Source organism: Stegostoma tigrinum, chromosome 3 (genome assembly GCF_030684315.1).
Source record: "Stegostoma tigrinum isolate sSteTig4 chromosome 3, sSteTig4.hap1, whole genome shotgun sequence".
Taxonomy (NCBI): Eukaryota; Metazoa; Chordata; class Chondrichthyes; order Orectolobiformes; family Stegostomatidae; genus Stegostoma; species Stegostoma tigrinum.
This window is the reverse complement of record NC_081356.1, coordinates 26,232,625-26,250,812: the sequence shown is the minus strand read 5'-3', so window position 1 is coordinate 26,250,812 and position 18,188 is coordinate 26,232,625. Positions and strand designations below refer to the sequence as shown.

Below are 18,188 nucleotides of genomic sequence, written 5' to 3'. Positions count from 1 at the left end.
GGCGAAAAGGGAATAGACTTGGGAAGGGAATTCCAGAGCTTTGGATCCAGGTAGCTGCAATGATTGCTGCCACAGGTGGAGCATTTGAATTTGGGGATACACAGGAGGCAAGAATTAGAAAGATTCCTGGAGGTGAGAACTTTGAAATTGGCTCCCAGTACTGCATCATCTCAATGTCAGACAGCGAGCACAGATAATTGTACAGAAGTTGGTGCCAGTAGGGATATGAACAACTGATTCTGAAACATTCTAGTTGGACAGCTATCCAACCTGTGAAAAGTAATTCATTGCACAATGCACATGAGAACATTTCCCATAGCAGCCAAACCCATATCATTCACTAATGTCCTTTAGGGAATGAAAACTGTCATTCTTACCTGGTCTGGAGTCACATGTAGGCCAGACGCTCAGTAACGTACAAAGAACAAAGAAAATTACAGCACAGGAACAGGCCCTTTGGCCCTCCAGGCTTGCGCCATTGACTGTCAGTTGCCTCTGGGCAATTCGGTACGGGCAATAAATGCTGGCTTAGCCAGAGATGTCCACGCCCAGTGAGTTAATGAAAAAAAAAGCAGGATACAAAATAAAAGGTAAAGGATCTAGCGTGTTAATGTTGCCATTTACTAATGTGCAGGAGCTCAATTTGTTTGCTCTTGGCATTGGCGCTGGGAGTATCTGCTTCCCTGAGCGAATTGTTTAACTGAAAATGTGCCCTGGGAGCAGAGGGCATATTCTGTTGTTTAGATAAAGATTTATGTGTGTGGGTGTGTGTTTATATCTATCACTACTATATTCTAAAATATAATTAGGCAATGAATTTCTGATAACATGAAGGCATTTAAAGTGACCTCGGCTATGTAGTGCCAATTGAAAGCCAACTAACAGTTTTGCATACCACTTGCCCATAACGGCTTCAAAATTACATAATGATCTGAGTGGTTAGGGGAGCCCAAAGCAACATTTTGTTTCTCAAAAAAAGCATTTGCATTTTGTTGTGTCTTGCCAGTGGAGTGCACGTACAGCTGTTCCTACTGCTCCTTTTCCACACTGATGGTAAATCAGCTGAAACAACATGCACTGAAAGTGCACGGCCACGTACTGACCGTGTCCAAACTCCACACTGACCTTCCAGCAGCCTTCACTTCTGCCGAAAGCCCAACACAGACTCAGTCCCAGGCTGAGGGAGTAGCAGAATCAGATGGTAAGCTGCTCATGGCTATCTCTGATGTATGCAAGTCTTAAAAATGAAGTTATTTTAAATGCCTTCAAGCTGTTCACGAACAGAAGCAAGGCGCATGTGATGTTTTTTTTAAGAAAAAGGATTCCATCTTGTGTATTATAACTGTGCATGAATTTGTGTTCAAATTCTGCCACGTTTCCCCCCCACCTCCCACATAAGACACAACACTCTTGGGTTTTAAAGAGTTAGAAAGGTTAGGTGAATGTTCAAGTGAACGTTGTATAACAACTTACGGGGAAAGCAAATACTGCTGTTGGTGTATTTTTAGTTTTCTTTTGTTAAGAATTGTTTTTAGCTCATTTTTAGAAGAGCATTTTCGGAAATCATGTAAGACCCAGTTATTACTCTGTGTCCTTATTCCAGACCCCACCTTCTTAAAATACCCCTTCGTCAGAAACAAAGGTAGGAGATGGTCAACGTTCTGTTCTGCACTTTCCTTATCTGTCATTAATCCCTTATTGGCCATGTACAACCTTACGAAAAAGTTCATTATTAATATTAATAAAATAATGAAATTATGATCTGCTCTTCCAAATTGCTTCTGCAGCCTAACAAAACCAGTTGTCTGCACTGCTCTGTCCTGTAAGCAGTTTTTAGATTGAAATTGATAACCGTTCCAAATCCCTAAAGAATGTTTCTAGTCTGAACACTGCTCACCTGAGTAATGGCTGTAATTTCTCTGACGTCCTTTGGGGACAGGGAAATTCTTCCCAGTTTTGTTTGATTCTGCTTCCTTGTTCTGCCTTGCTTTTCCTGCAACTCCCAAAGGGTTTCCGATGCTGTACTTGCTTTCCCAAGGCTTTCTGTTGCAAGTGTTTCATTCTGGCCATTATTGGTTTGATAATGGGATTGTCTGGGGCCTTGGTTGTTGTGCTTTAAGCTTTTATCCACAAATCTGCAAGAGGTGGTGGCGGGTGCGGTGGGTGGTTTTCGAAATTGATTATGGAAAGCTTTGGATTTTACACAGTTTGTGTGCACCAACTCCTTCATGTGCAGATTCTTCATACTCTGAGCCACCAGATGTCCAACAACAGCTTAACCATTACCAAACGGCTGCGATGGCAAGAAACCGATCTAGTCCCATCCCGGTGCCATCTCCGACCACCTCCTCTGATCAGACAACCAAGGGCTATTTCAGCTGTGAGTTTTGCCAGTTTAATTCTGAATACATTCAAAGCATGAGGCGCCACTACCGAGACCGGCATTGTGGAAAGAAACTCTACAAATGCAAGGACTGCCCGTTCTTCACCGGGTTCAGGTAAGAAAATAAAACGACAGCTAGCAAAGGACAACATGCATTTTCAGCTCTGAATGGTGACTGCAGGCCGTTCAGCCCCTAGAGCCTGCTGTACTGTTCACAGAGACCGTATGTGATTTTTATCACAGCTCGTTTTATTCAATAATATCCCCACTCGGTGTAAATCCCTTTTAACAAATCACTATTCAACCCTACAGCTCTCCCTTCATGTTCCTAAGATCTTGCTGATAAATCTTTTAGACTGTACGTTCTGTTGATATTCTTGAAAAGAATGCTAGCCTGACTCAGTTATTTTGCAGAGGGAATGTTGTAAACAGAACGTGTGTGCTTCTTACAGATACAAATATTTTATCTTGAACACATAATTAAGTCAATAATTCTGGGCCCATTTTAACTTGATTTTGTAATTTTAGCTGTAAGAAGAGATTAATTAAGCTGGGGTTATTTTCTTTGGTAAAGGGATGCCGAAGGCAGATGTAACTGAGGGACTGAGATGGCATCTTTATTCTATTTTCCATTAGTAGAGATATCAATAACGAGGAGGCGGATTGGAGAGGAGTTGAGAATTTTTTTTTCCCTCCCCAGAGGGTGGTAGCAGCCTCGAACTTGCTACCTGAAAGTGGTACTTCCTCGCGATGGAAGCTGTCATCAATTTTAAAACACTTGGAGACATCGTAAACCTACAGGGCTCTGGACCAAGAGCCGGAGTGTCGGCTTAAATTGGATAGCTGTCTTTCCGCCTGGCACAGACATGATGGGCCAAATGTTCTCCTACAGCATCATTAATTTTCTATATTCCAACCCACTGCGTAAACTGTTTTCTAGTGGTGAACTATTATCGAGTAACTTGACCGCTAATGACTAAATTTTGCTGCGCATATATGTTTTGTACATGTTTAACAGTCACCCTGACATCCAGGAGTAAAGTAATCCATCTGTGAGAAGTAATGGATCTGTGGGATTCTTTACCATAGAGGGCTGTTGAAGCTGGGTAGTTGAAGTATATTCAGAGCTGAGATAGAGGGAATCGAGAGTTTTGGTGAAAAAGCGGGCAAGTGCTCAGTCATGATTTCATTGAATGGTGGAGCAGACATGATGGGTTTAATGGCTTCCTTCTGACCCTACACCTTATAGGAAGGTACTGGTGGGTAAACTATGCTGCTAAGATCATGTTCTTTCCCTCTTTTGTTTCACACACAAAGTCACAGGGTGATTAAAGTGAGGTGTTCTCGATTCTGAAGGGTTCTAATTATGTAAATATTGGCAGCTATTTTCAATGGTAGGAAGATCAGGATCCAAGAGCGTTTATGATCAGAAAGAACAATACACCGAGATCGGGCAGTTATTTGGAGATGAAGTGGAAGGACAGAAATGATATTGAGGTGCTGGATGATCTACAGTTGCTCATTTCTTGTGTTCTCTTGTAGAACCAGGATAAAATGAGGAATCTTTCACTTTACACAGCGTGTTATGATCTGGAATGCACTGCCTCAAAGAGCGGTGGAAACAGATTCAATAATAAAGTTCAAGTATTTATCCAATTCTCTTTTGAAAGGAGAATTTTACAGGGGAATGGGCGTAATTGAATAGCTCTATCAAAACAGCTATGAAGAGTCAAATGGCCTCGATTGTGTTGTACATGTATGTTTTAAGATACCAAGTGTGAAATGAAGGTGCATCTCTTGTTTAAGGCTTTTAAAGTCAGTGGTGATGTTTTATGTTTGTGTTGCAGGTCTACATTTTCTATGCATGTTGAGGGGAGCCACACCGCTCCTCCTGTTGAGGGTCCTAAGGACCTGCGTTGTCCTCTCTGTCTGTACCACACGAAATACAAAAGCAGCATGATTGATCATATCGTCCTTCACAGAGGTGAGGTTCCTTTTGTGCAAGGGCATGTGGGACATGAGATACATCAAGTCAGAGCCATAATGGAATGGGACAGGGTGGGTAATTGGTTGTCAGTGTTCCAGAGCATCTGTGACACTTTTATCTTTTCTGAATTTGAAATATTTTCAGATTGGTTGCATCTCTCTCAAAAATACTTTGTAGTTGTAAAATCTGATGACATTAACACTTTCAGTAAATTGTTATATCTCTGTTAGCAATAGACCCTTCACAGATAGTCATACTACACTCTGAAATACGCAAATACATTCTTGCCCTGGGGAAAATGAATTCTCATGTCATCGATTTTTCTTTTTTTAATAAGTATGTCTAATTGCTGGCCTCAAATTAATTGCCAACTTCAATCTTCATGTTATGCTTGCCTCTAGAGCATAATAACCTTAATCATCTTGAAAAATTAATACGTTGCTTTTGTGTTCTTTTGTGAGTAGCATTTCACCCTTTTGGGTCTAACGGTGACAGTTTGTGAGGCTTGTCATGACATATGTTCTTTCACCTTGTACCTTTCAACAGAGGAGAGGGTTGTCCCCATTGAAGTTCGTCGTTCAAAGCTGTCCAGACACTTGCAAGGAATTGTTTTTCGTTGTGATAAGTGTACCTTTACCTGCTCCAGTGATGAAACTCTGCAACAACACATGGAAAAACACAAGGAAATGAAACCATATAAGTGCCAACTGTGTTATTATGAGAGCAGAATAAATGATGATTTGGAGAACCACCTTCAGGAAGAGCACAAAGTAACTTTGATTATTATTATGGATTGCGTCTTTCTCCTGGTCTGTAATTTAGTAATTAAACCACCCCATTAACAATCTGTTGTTAAGTGTTTTCCTAACATTAAGCACAGCGTTGAACTCTTCAAGTTGTCTCCACCCTACTAATTCAGGTTAATTGTTGACACAATTGTCTAGCTTTAACTGGTGAATGATAACCTCACAAATATACATTGAATGTTCAAGAAGAAACTAGCCAGTGCCAGCCAATGCCAGTGCTAATGCTGCACGTGAGCCACTTTGCATCCTAAAGCCATTGCTTTCTCTGTTATGTGTTTATCCAGCTCTCTCTTGAATGCATCTTTATTATTTCTCTCAACTCAATGTGTTCTTAAGTTTCACATTCTCGAAATGATCTTGAGTAAAGAAGTTTCTCCTGAAATGGCCCTTTGACTTAGCATGGTCTAATTTGTATTAATGGCCTCTAAACTTCTGAGCTTATCGTCCGAACATGTAACTTTCAACAGCCTTTTCATTCAACAACAGTGGTAATATGGTTATTATGTATAATTTATTTAATGTAAATTATTTTATATGCTATCACTATAGACATAAAGGAATAACTTACCTAGATGAATGCTCCAAACTTTAGATCTTGCAAGTGAAACATTGAGTATAGAAGCATCTAATGCATAGTATCTTGCTGTATGTTCAGTAACTGCGTTATGGGTACATTAAAAAGTGCATGCTGTGGTTGGTGGGAAAAGCTACAAAGAATGTAAGTTAATGCCCTGAATTCTGAAAATTACAAACCTTTATAGTTGCCTTGTGATTGGGTACTATAGTTCAAACCAGTCCCGGGCTTTACTGAGCTCCGGGCTTTACTGAGCTCCATGCTCACGCAATGATGTCAGAAGAAGTTAGCCAAAACTGCACCTAAAATTGTACTGAGATAACGCGGTGTAGTGCTGGATGAACACAGCAGGCCAAGCAGCATCAGAGGAATAGGAAGGCTGACATTTTGGGTCTAGACCCTTCTTCAGAAAAGGAGGGGGGCCTAGGTTTGAAACGTCAGCCTTTCTGCTCCTCTGATGCTGTTTGGCCTGCTGTGTTCATCCAGCTCTACACCTTGTTATCTCAGGTTCTCCAGTGTCTGCAGTTCCTACTGTCTCTAAAATTGTACTATTAGTGTTACCCATTCAAGAAGATGGGGGAAGAAATAGAAGGAGCTACATGCTTTCCCTTGAGAGAAGAAGTAATATTTGGCTTTTCATGGCCCCTTGGCATCATAGAATCATGGGCTGATATAGCATAGAAAGAAGCCTGTAAGTCCATCGTTCCTGGGTTTGCTGTTTGAAAGATCTATGCAATTGTACCTACTTAGCTGCTTTTTCCAGCAGCATATTTCAGCAACTTCCATCTGGAACTTTTGTCAATTAGTTTAAGTTTGTTCCATATGATATAAAATCAAGAACATTCAACATATTCTTGTTATGTTTTTAATTCCGTCTGAAAACTAAATCTGAGAAAATTAATTATTGACCAACCTTTTAACAAAGTGGGTAACGAAATGTGTGAAATGTATCTGATTTAAACTCTGGGGATAAATTGGTAGTTCAGTCAGTTTGGGCTTTTAACATGGGTCAACATCACAGTTAGGAACTAATTTGTTGAGTTTTAGAGAACAGTGCTGTTTTGGTAGAACTGCCCAAGATGAATATTTCTGCATTGATCAGGTCAGTGAGTCAGGGATTATAGTTTACAATAAATTGGTAAAGCTCAGTTGTTTGCAAACTTTTTAAAATTTTACAAAACTTGGAAGCACCAGAGTTAGGTAAGTCATTCTTTCACGCACTTTTTTTTATTGTATTCCGGAATGCATTGCCTGAAGGGAGAGGGGAAACAGTTGCTACAACATCTTCTAACAGTTGGTTAGAGAGATGACTAAAGGAGGAACGTTTTTGCAGAGCTGTGGGGTAAATGGAAAGGAGTGGGACTGAATTGATGGGCTTTTCAAAGTGACAGCACTGCTACGAAGGGCTGATTGACCGCCTGTGCTTATCATGAGAAAAGCTGCTTTGAAAAGGAATGATCCTGGCGGTGCTGCAGTTTTCCTGTTTTCCAACTGAACAGTGGTTGAAGAAGCATTTCAGTTAAATCACCCTTTAAAGCATTGCAAATGCTTTCTTTTCAAGTATTTACCCAATTTCTCTTCTGAAATAGGAGATAACAAAGTGTGTAGCTGGATGAATACGGCAGGCCAAGCAGCATCTCAGGAGCACAAAAGCAGATGTTTCAGGCCGAGACCTTTCATCTCTTCACTTCTGAAAGTTACTATTGAATCAGTTTCCATTACCCTTTCAGACAATATATTCCACATCATAGCAACACACTATATTAAAAGAATCTCCTCTTCTTTCTCAGTCTTTAACCAACTATCTTAAATCTGTGTCCTCACTTATCAACTCTTCAACCAGTGGAGGCAGTTTTTTTGTGATTTACCACATTAAAGCCCTTCATAATTTAACCTCTGTTAAATCTCTCATTATTTTCTCTCCTTTCAGGAGAACAGTCTTTCCACGTAGCAGAAGTCCCTCGTTGCTGGCATCACTTTGTAAATCTGTTCTACACCTTCTCAAATGTGTTCACATTCTTGCTATAATGTACTGCCCCCCATTTGAACACAATAGTCCAGCTAAAACCTAATCAATTAATTATAAAGGTTTGGCATAACCTCTTTGCCCTGTGGCATTTTGTTTGAATGAACGAATAGAGAGCAATGTTTGTGTGTTTATTTTGTGCTAGCAACCTTTCCATTTCTATATTAAGGATTTTTTTTGATAAGACAAAAATGAAGAAAGCACACAGTTGAAAAGTAATTGTTTCTCTGGCATTTATTGCTATAATTCTGCCAATCAAGTGTTTTCTAATCTGCATTGGAAAACCTCCCAGAATTAATTGTTACATTTTGACATGTCTTATTTCTAAAGTTCATACACAGAAACATAGAAGACAGAAGCAAGAGTAGGCCATTTGACTCCGTAAGCCTGCTTCGCCATTCAGTATGATCATGGTTGATCATCAAGATCAATATTCTAATCCTGTCCCCTCCCACCTCGCAATCCTCCTTGATCCCATTACCTGCACGAGCTATATCTGTCTCTTTCTTGAGGATGCACAATGTTTCCGCTTCAACCACTTTCTGCGATTAGTGAATTCCACAGGCTCACCACACTTGGGGTGAAGCCCTAAATGGTTTATCCCTTATCCTTAAACTGTTTTGAACTTAACCCATCCATGGGAAAATCCTTCTTGTCTAGTCTGTTCACAATTTTAATAGCACGAGATTCCTCTCGTCTTTCTTGTAAACTTCAATGAGTAGAATTCTAACCGACTTAGTCTTGCTGTCCGAGGAATTAAGTTGCTTAACCTTCACCACACTCCTTCTAAAACAAGAACATTTACCCTTTGATAAGGAAATCAAAACTGCGTACGATATTCCAAGTGTGACCTCACCAATACTCTCTGTAATTGCAGTAAAACATTCTTGTTCCTTTACTTGAATCCTCTCACTATGGAGGCCCACATAGAGTTTGCTTTCTTTACTGTCTGACGCACCTGTGCACTTACTTTCAACAATGGCTGCACAAGCACACCCAGGTCTTGTTGAATACTCCCATCTCTCAGTTTACAGCCATTCAAGTGATAATTGGCCTTTCTACATTTTGCTGCCAAAGTGGATAACATCATATTAATCCACGTTTTACTGCATCTGCCATGCATTTTCCCACTCTCTCTGCAATATCCCTGCATCCTCCTCACAGCTGTTCCCCAGCTTTGAGTCATTAGCAGATTGAGTTATTTACAATTACTTCCCTCATTTAAATCTTCATCATATATTGTGAAATAGTCTAATCCTGCATTTGTTGCAACTCTCAAACCGTTTCTTTTCTTTGCATTGTACGTTCTTCCTTTTCTGACTATAAGGGCCCAACATTAGTTTTCACCAGTCTTTTTTCTCATTACGTACCTATAGAAATTTTTGCCGTCAGTTCTTATGTTCCCTGCAATCTTACTCTCCTAACTCTATATTCCTCCTCTTCTTCAATCCCTTGGACCTCTTTGACTTCTAAACTGTTTCCAGTCCTTAAGTCTGTTGTTTTTGTTGCTAATTTGTATGGTTTTGTTTTGCGTGGATTCTTCCCTCATAAGCCATAGTTTGGCCACTGTCCTCTTGGCAGTCTTGTGCCAGACAGAAATAAACAATCTTTCTAGTTTACCCTTTTGCTCTTTGAATGTTTGCTGTTGCCTATCCAATGTCATTCCTTTTCAATAACATGTCCCAGTCTATCATTGCCAGCTCATGCCTCATAACATCGTAGTTTTCCTTATTAAGATTCAGCAAACTACTTGGAATTTGCATATCTGATGTTGGCCCTGTGTGAAAGATAGTGGTAATGTGAAATGCACATGGCAGGGATCAGAATTTCTTTCACTTTTTTTTTGGAAGCCTTGAACACCAATTCCAGGCTTTTATTCCTATTACAGTCCTGAGGGAGTGCTGCATGGCCAGAGGTGCTGCCTTTCAGTTGAGACGTTAAACCAAGGTCCTGATTACCCTCTTTGGTGTTTGATTGTTTTAAAAAGGACCGTGAGAGTTCTCCATGTCCAGATCAGCATCTGTCTGTCAAACCACATGACAAAAGGCATTATCATCTCAGGATTGCTTATTTTTGGGGTGTTGTCTTGCATTGCTCAGGTTCGGCTCCCACATTATCTTGCATTATAATAGTCACTGTTTCAAAAAGCACTTCATTTACTATAAAAGGGCTTTTTAGATTTCCAAGATTTAAGAAAGGTACTATATAAATACGAGTCTCTTTTCTCTGACACCTGTAATGTTGGTGCATTTTTAGAGTTTTGAGAAGCTTAAAACATTCATCACATTGGATGGAATGAAGGGGTAATGAGAGGGCACACTTGGGTCATAAACACCAGTACAGACCACTTGAGCTGAATGTCCTGTTGCATTGCTGTAAATTCCATTCAAGTAATTGAATGTTCAGTCATCTCTCCTTTTTCTCCAATTTCAGGTGGTTCGCAACTTTGAATTGGTCGGTCGTGTAAATTTGGACCAGTTGGATTCTAAAGATAAAGACTGGCTCAGCAGTGAAGAAGAGGCTAGAGAGGAGGATAAGGGCAGCATTGTTGAACAAAGGGGTTCGTACTTTGTATTTCTTTCAAAAATATTAGCCCACCACATAGCGCCAGGAGACCGGGCTCGATTCCACCCTCGGGTGACCATCTGCGTGGAGTTTGCACATTCTCCCTTGCATTGGTTTCCTCTGCGTGCTCTGATTTCCTCCTCCAGTCCAAAGATGTGCAGGCTAGGTGGATTGGCCATGCTAAATTGCCCATAGTGTTCAGGGATGTGTAGATTAGGGGGTTATGGGGGACTGGGGATAGGTCTGGGTGGGATCCTCTGAGGGTCAGTGTGGACTCGTGGGGCCGAAGGGCCTGTTTCCACACTGTAAGGTTTCTATGATCTATTCTAGTCTCGTGTTTCCATTGAATATGTTGACTCAATGTGGGTTGTAAATACATAAAGGGTGAGAAGGGAACAGACTGGAGTATGTCATTGCCTGCCTAGCAGGCTTAAGAAAATGCAGATTTTTTTTGGCAGTGGTCACTCTGCCAGTCATTGGGTTCACAGAAAGCTGGGATATCCTGTAGGACTTGTCGCAAATAGTGCTTTCCAAAGACCAGGTTTGATGTGCTCTACCTGCATTGTGTATTTCAAAACAGTCTCTAGGAACAATTCTAAACTGTCTGTGTGAAATCAATCCTGATTACTTCCAGAGGTGATCAATAGGCAGGGATTGCCCAGCATAGAACATAGAACAGTACAGCACAGAACAGGCTCTTCAGGCCACGATGTTTTGCTGGCCATTGATCCTCATGTATGCACTCTCAAATTTCTGTGACCATATGCATGTCCAGTAGTCTCTTAAATGACCCCAATGACCTTGCTTCCACAACTGCTGCTGGCAACGCATTCCATGCTCTCACAACTCTCTGTGTAAAGAACCCGCCTCTGACATCCCATCTATACTTTCCTCCAACCAGCTTAAAACTATGACCCCTCGTGCTAGCCATTTCCACTGTTGTGCTGCCACTGTATGCAGACATTGTTAAGCTGACAGATTGGCAGATGATGGTAAAGGGTATCCTGTCTGGGGCCTGGAAGTGCTCAACTGCTCATGAGCTAGGCTATTTTTGGTAGTGATTCAGAATATTCATTCTTGTTAACAGAAATACTGGGCTAAGTTTCTGTTGATTGATGTAGCTAATTGAAATTTCCCTCTCATATCTGTAACCGATATTAGAATGCAAGTACATCTTGCTACAAGCTTTTGTCTACTAATTTGGAAATGTTGAACCCTGGTTTCATTTCAGTATGATCATTCAGTGCCCATTTTTTAATATATTTAACCCCCAAACGAGTGTTGAGAGATACAAATCTGATTCCAAATTACAGTTAATGCTATATATTTTTAAAGCAAATAACCCCTTCCTCAGCTAATAGTTTCTCCAAATGTTAGCTGTATGTGGCTAGGAAGCTGTCTCATCTGAGTGTAAAAGTCAGTGGATTCAAATCTCAGTCCAAAGACAAGCACACAATTCATGGTGTAACACTTTTTTTCAGAGGAGATATTCCATCTGGGTCCTGGGTGGATGTAATAGATCATGTGGTGCAATTTTGAAGAAGAATGGAGAAGTTTTACTGGATACCCTGTTCACTATTTATTCTTCAACCGGCAACATTAAAACAGATTGTATTTATATAGTTCCTTTAGTGTAATAGAAAAGCCCAAATCACTAAGGTGATATTAGGAAACATGACCAAAGATTTGTTCAAGGCACAAAACAGAGTGCTAGAGAAACTCAGCAGGTGTGACATCTGTGGAAAGAAAAACAGTAAACATTTCAAGTCCAGTGACCCTTGTCAGAGCAGGGCCACAAAGGGTCACTAGGCTCAGGGCATTAACTCTGCATTTCTCTCCACAGATGTTGCTAGACCTGTTGAATTTCTCCAGCACTCTTGACTTTTGTTTCAGATCTCCATCATCCACAGTTCTTTGTTTCACACCACTGAAGAGTCTAGCTTTCAATTCTAATTTTTTTAATTACAGCACACTTTTTATGAGCCAGCACCAGTAGGACCAGGAGCGTCCCAGTTGGTCAGATATTCCAGTTACAAGACGTCCACATAATCAATGTAAAACATGTGCTAAATCATAGAAATGTAATGCAGGGGGTGAACAAATCACTCTTATACTTTATTCACAGCTTAAATCACTTAAATAATAATGCAGCTTAGAACTAAACAACAAAAGGCCTTCTCACTCAAACCCTCAACTGACTACGTGGACATCATGGAGATTGTGATATTTCAGTAAACTTCTGGTATCTGGGATATACAATTTTTGCCAGTTTAACAAGAGTTCCAGTTCATAAGGTGCCGGTTACATCAAAAGTTCGCTATAATTAAATTTAAATTCTACCCGCTGTTTTGTCCCCAGAGCATTAACTGTGGGATTTCTGGATTATTAGTTCAAAGACGTTATCATTGCCATCATCCCCCTCCACCTTCAATTACAGATCTGCAAAGGGACTAAACCATAAAGATAGTGGTAAATCACGCTGAGAATTTTAGAATCGAGGCATCACTGGACCCAGAGCCAAGGTGGATCAGCGAACCCAGGGTGATTTTTTTATTATGTTGCTGTTTGTGGGAATTTTCTGAATGCAAATTGACTGCTACATTTTTCACATTACAACAGAGGCAACTTAAAAATAAAATTCATTATTAAAGTGCTTTATAGGAGGTCCTGAATTGTAAAATATGCTAAGTAACTGGACATCTCTTTCTGTCAGCATTTCCTTGTGCAGCCTGATTTGGATTAAGAACTGGGTACTCAAATCTACATCCCATCCAGTAATAACAAAAAACGTCTGTTAACAAACAAATAATGAAGTCACCGTTTGAATGAGACTTGTGTGGCTTTTCCAATAAAAAAACTCAAATGGTTTCAGTAGGAATTTCATTAAACCTGCATTGCCTTCATAAGATCATTTGTACCACTCCAGTCCAACAACTCCCATCTTTGGGTAATTGGCGCATCATTGCGATTATTTAAAAACAAATTGAGTTATTAATTTTGGGACAATTTATATTGCAGGGATTGAAACATGCCCAGGAAGTGGCACACGTATTTACAATGAGAAAAGATTCCCATGTGAATTCTGTGGACGAACATTTGCTCGCGGTTTTGATTGGGAGCGTCATATTCAACGACATGAAATGTAAGAACTTAAACACTTCTCAACATGCTCAAGGAATGCTCGGTTTAAGTAGACAACGTGCATTGGAATGCATTTTATTTTGCCTGCAGTATCTCCTTCCCGTTATTATTTTGTTTTCTTTTCCCTTAAACCAGGGCTCTTAATGAGAGCAACCATCAAAAAAATGAAGACTGTCCAGTAACAGAGAATACCAGTGAAGAGAATGACACTACACCTTCAGAAATGAGAGAGCATTTCGACTCAGCTGACAATATACAGACAGAAGTCTCTTACCAGGACATGCCGTCCTGCCCAATTTCTATAGCATCAATAAAGGAGAACTCCCAGGATCTAGATACTGAGACCAAAAACAAAATGTCTGAGCAATGTTAGTAATCTTGACGCATTGTGCAAGTTCATTCTTCCCTTCTAATTTTGCCCACTCCTCCCCGTGTTCTCCATTCCTTATGTAAAATGGTTGTTCATGTTGACGCAAAGTTCTGTGGATCCACACGGCCTATCGGTACCTCATGGAAGTGTCTGCTCTTCCAGTGTGCGGCTGAGTGGTAAGTACTGGTCAACAATCAGGTGAAAGCACAGTGCAGCCCAGTCATGCCATCTGCCATGTCTCCACACACGGACACTGGAGTGTGATCAAGATTGAGAAACTCGTTACCTCTTCCTTGTCTGAGACTAACTGTAGAAATTTCCGCTGCCTCCTAGGTGAAATCAGTTAACTCGGAGGGGAAATAAGTTTTTTTTTGAACACTTTCAAGGCAGTGTAGCTCTGGGCCATATACCATGTGGTGTTCACCTACTGAGCCATCTGGGGAGGGCTGTCCCCTGTCTTCCCTCTCTGCTCTCTCTAAAGAGCTCTGTTCTAGCCCTCGCTCACCCAAATCCACACACCTTCCTCTGCTTCACCTGCCCATGCCACCTTTTGCTTCTTTATCTCTGCAGCACATCCCATCCTCCTCACCTCTCTGCTCTTCACCTCCCTCTACTGTCCTTCACTGCTGCTTTCCTCTTCTCTCAACCTTTTCTGTTCTCCTAACTGCTTAAACTTTTGTTTCTCAGGTTTTCCCATGCCTACTTTCACTTACGGTCCCCTCCTTCTCTTTCACTTACCCCTCCCCACCATGGTTCCAGCCCCTACCTCCTTCACTCCTCTCCCCTTCCTATCCTGTCCTTTTCCAAGTAAATTGTGTAAAAGAGAAAAATAATATCAGGCACTGCCTCATTAATATAGTGAGTTTTTTTTGAAAATAACTTAGTATGGTCTTGTGGGAATGTCATTACTTCACTAGCAATTGTGACATTCATTGAAGTAATCTTTCATAATTGCTCTTTTCAAAAAAAAATCAAAATATCAAACGCCTGCATTGAGAACCAAATAAACCCCTAAATTTTGACTTTGATACAGCTATCAGTCCATTGATGCATATCCACTGGGTCCTGGAAATTGATCAATCGAGCATCTCTGATTCAGTGAGTTTTATTTTATGATCGAACATTCTTGCCAGGTGATGTATCATAGCCTACAACTGGTTGAGTTCAAGACGTTTGGTTGATTCATGTCCAAAGCACCATTTTTTTACTGATCAGTTTGACTCTCCATTGGTCATACCTTGCAGGCTGTAACTGCTCAAGCTCTTTCCCAGCCACACACCCAGTCAGAGATTATAACCTGTACCTCATGAGTTAAAGGGACACTTGAGAAGTGGAAACATCGCTTGTGTAGTTTTCTCTTCCTGTTTGCTTAAGACGATAGGAGGAGATTTATAGCTGTCTCTTCAAACTGGTGTTAACGTGGAGTGATTGCGACACTTCTAAATTATGGATGAAGGACCAGGTTGGATGCAGTTGTTATAATTTGGCAGATACTGAGCCCAGGTCACTCGAAGCACCAACATTTATTTGTTAAGTTTTGCTTAATACAAAACTAAACAAACCTTACCATACTAAGAGTACATTGTTTTCTTGCACTAATGCATCTGGTAAATTTTTTTTATCGATTTATCGATTATTTAAAAAAAAACTTGTTTGTATAGCAGAAATGGTCCTAACGATTACTGTTAATGTAGGAAAAGTTGGTGCAAAAAGTGATATGATTTGCAGTACCTCAGCATTAATTTTTACTGAATGTTCATTCTGTACCAGTAATAACTGTTCATAAACTGTGTAGATTTCCTTTTTTCTTTTTCCCGACACATCTGTATGGAGATGTGTTATAATGTTGTAGTGAGACTACTTTACGTGAATAAGAATTCCATAGGTTAGATTTTGTTTGCCAAGTTTACAGTTTATTCTACTCTTGTTTTATATAAAACACTTTAATTAAATCACTATATGGGTTATGAAAACTCATTGCTCATTAAATGATCTTTTTTGTTTAGTACACTTGTTTAGAGCTCAGTTTGGATCCAGGTGTTTGCATTTTCAAATGAAATATTATTGTGATCAAGGTATATTTGAAATGATGCTTTCAGAGAACAGCAACAAATACCCTGTTCCTTGAAGCAATTCATTAAACATCACCTATTTTCATGTTGAAAACAGGGGGCAAAATGGGAGCAGTTTCTGTGAAAAAGACAGGGATATTGCAGATTACCATGTATATTGTGTTCTTTCTGTTGTCTACATTGTAGTTTAGGAAACTTTTAAATATTTTTGTTATCTAAGATACTTTCAAAGTTGACTGTTTAGGACATACATTGGAAGCCTGTTGTAATTTTAAACCAACTGTAAGGGTTGAGGAAATGAACTCTTGTAAACATTACCAAAATTGATTGGCCTTCCTCTGTATTTTGATAGTGCAGCTTCTCAGCGATGCTGCTTTAGTTTCTAGAATGATCTGTAAATACTGTACTTCCTGGTATTTTGTTTTGCTGACTTGATAAATAAAAAGTGATGACTCCTTTTTAATTTTGTAACTTTCTTAGATTTGTTTCTTTCCCAGTTGAGCACTACACCAACAATCTAGCTGACTTGTACTTACTTAACTGTTTGTCATCACACATTTGAGACTGAGCTCCACTAAATCAGACATCCTGCCCAGACGTTGGCCCTTGGTATGGAGAAGGATTCTTGGTTAATGTCCAACCAATATCGTGATGTTAAGTTCTATAATCTTGGGAGCCTTTGTGCTTTCTTTTAATAACGGGCAGCAGTTCCCTTCGTGATTTCAAGAGTTACGAGAAATGGCAAAGGTGTCATTTGTGTTGATGAAATACAATGAGACATTGATCTGTTCACAAACGTATTCAATAGAGAAAGATGGAAATTCAGTTTTAATGAACTCCGCTCACCAACCTGAAACAACCCTAAGAATTTTTCAACTATCAGCAATTAATGGCTCAAGAGCTTGATTTAAACACACAAGCTGCTATTTGGAGTACAATTATCTTTTGTTAAAGAAAGCTATAATTAGTATATTGACCCACTGACCATGGGAAAAGGGAGCGTAGGTTTGCATGAAAGTAACCAAATTATGGTTTTCTAATTTTCTTTGTGATGTTGAAATAAACATGATGTCATAGAGCAAAAGAACAGATCGAGCACTTCTGTGAAGTTGCACAAATAATTCCATGTGTTTTCATATTTCATGTCAATTGGCATTCAATTATAAAGTCCAATTTCAAATGTGCAGTTTCAAAACCTATGGATAAGTCTATATTGGTGCAAAATCCTGACTTTAGTACTTATACTGCTTGGGATGAGAGAAGGCCTTTGGATCCATTGTTTCCACCTAACTGAATCGTGGATTGTTGGGGCAGGAACGATCATTCAGCCTTTCAAACCAATTCCTCCCCTCAGTCCTATTGGACAGAGTCTTGTCAAGGGCTGAATGACCATGGTGAGATTTGTGGCAGAATCACACAAGATCTGGCGAAGCCTATTTGAATTTGGGATAAGCTTGCTGCATCTTTCGCAAATGCAGAACATCGAAGTATGATTCTCCCTAGGCAGCTGACAGTTGCCTATCAAAGGGGATTATTGCTTGTTATGATTGCACATCTCATTAATATGCAGCTTCCCAACTCACCAAACATACTTGATGCTGAACATTCTTGACATGGAAGTTGGAGCGGGTATCTGGGTGCACCAGCTCTCGGTTGATGGCACGGAGCTTCAACAATGCTCAACATGAAACATCATCTTGGGGCACATGCCATGGGCACTGACCACGTACCCGCATCCACAAATATTGGCAACTTATGTGCCAGACTCTAAGAGACCTTGTTGCACATCTCCGAACCATTTACATTTTTGCACTTTGCCACAGCACTTAAGGTGCCCAAGGGCAACTCTTCATTGTAATACTTCAGCAAGGACTCTCTCTATAGTGATATGGACCCAATTTGTTGTCTGGACAGGCAGTACCTCATGTTTGTTCTCTTAGTGTTCACTCACTTTGAGCTTGCCTGGATGCTTTCAGCACTCCTGCCTTGCCTAAGCTTGCCATTTTTACGCTTGGCTGTCAGCCAGAGCTACTGGGCTATCCCAGTATTGCTGTGTCTTTTAGTGCAGGCACACAGTCAGGTGCCTTGTCATGGTTATTGGCAGCCCTCAGCCAAGTCAAGGGAGGTAGTCTTTGGTCAATGTAAGTCCAGGGCATCCTCAAATACCTGCCCAGGGGTTTGAAAATGGTTAGTGAGCTGCTCAGAGAAGCCAGAGTCCGAATCTGCAGCTGGGGAAGTATCCTGAGTGAATGAGTAAATAGCAA

General features: G+C 40.3%; 1 protein-coding gene across 6 annotated transcripts in view; it reads left to right on the top strand.

The window, feature by feature from the left end:
* The window catches only part of znf462 (zinc finger protein 462), a 106,806-nt gene extending 90,411 nt beyond the window's left edge, over positions 1–16,395 (top strand). For 3 of the 6 annotated variants that reach the window (XM_048527763.2, XM_048527765.2, XM_048527764.2), the window contains 8 exons: positions 1,007–1,201; positions 1,604–1,642; positions 2,237–2,498; positions 4,231–4,367; positions 4,917–5,140; positions 10,210–10,336; positions 13,360–13,483; positions 13,618–16,395. In XM_048527763.2, the coding sequence (XP_048383720.2) occupies positions 1,007–1,201; positions 1,604–1,642; positions 2,237–2,498; positions 4,231–4,367; positions 4,917–5,140; positions 10,210–10,336; positions 13,360–13,483; positions 13,618–13,855 (1,346 nt within the window). In that variant the 3' untranslated portion in view covers positions 13,856–16,395. The remainder of the gene's footprint in view (positions 1–1,006; positions 1,202–1,603; positions 1,643–2,236; positions 2,499–4,230; positions 4,368–4,916; positions 5,141–10,209; positions 10,337–13,359; positions 13,484–13,617) is intronic. The other 3 variants (XM_048527767.2, XM_048527766.2, XM_048527768.2) reach the window with 3 other exon arrangements.
* The last annotated feature ends 1,793 nt before the right edge of the window (positions 16,396–18,188 follow it).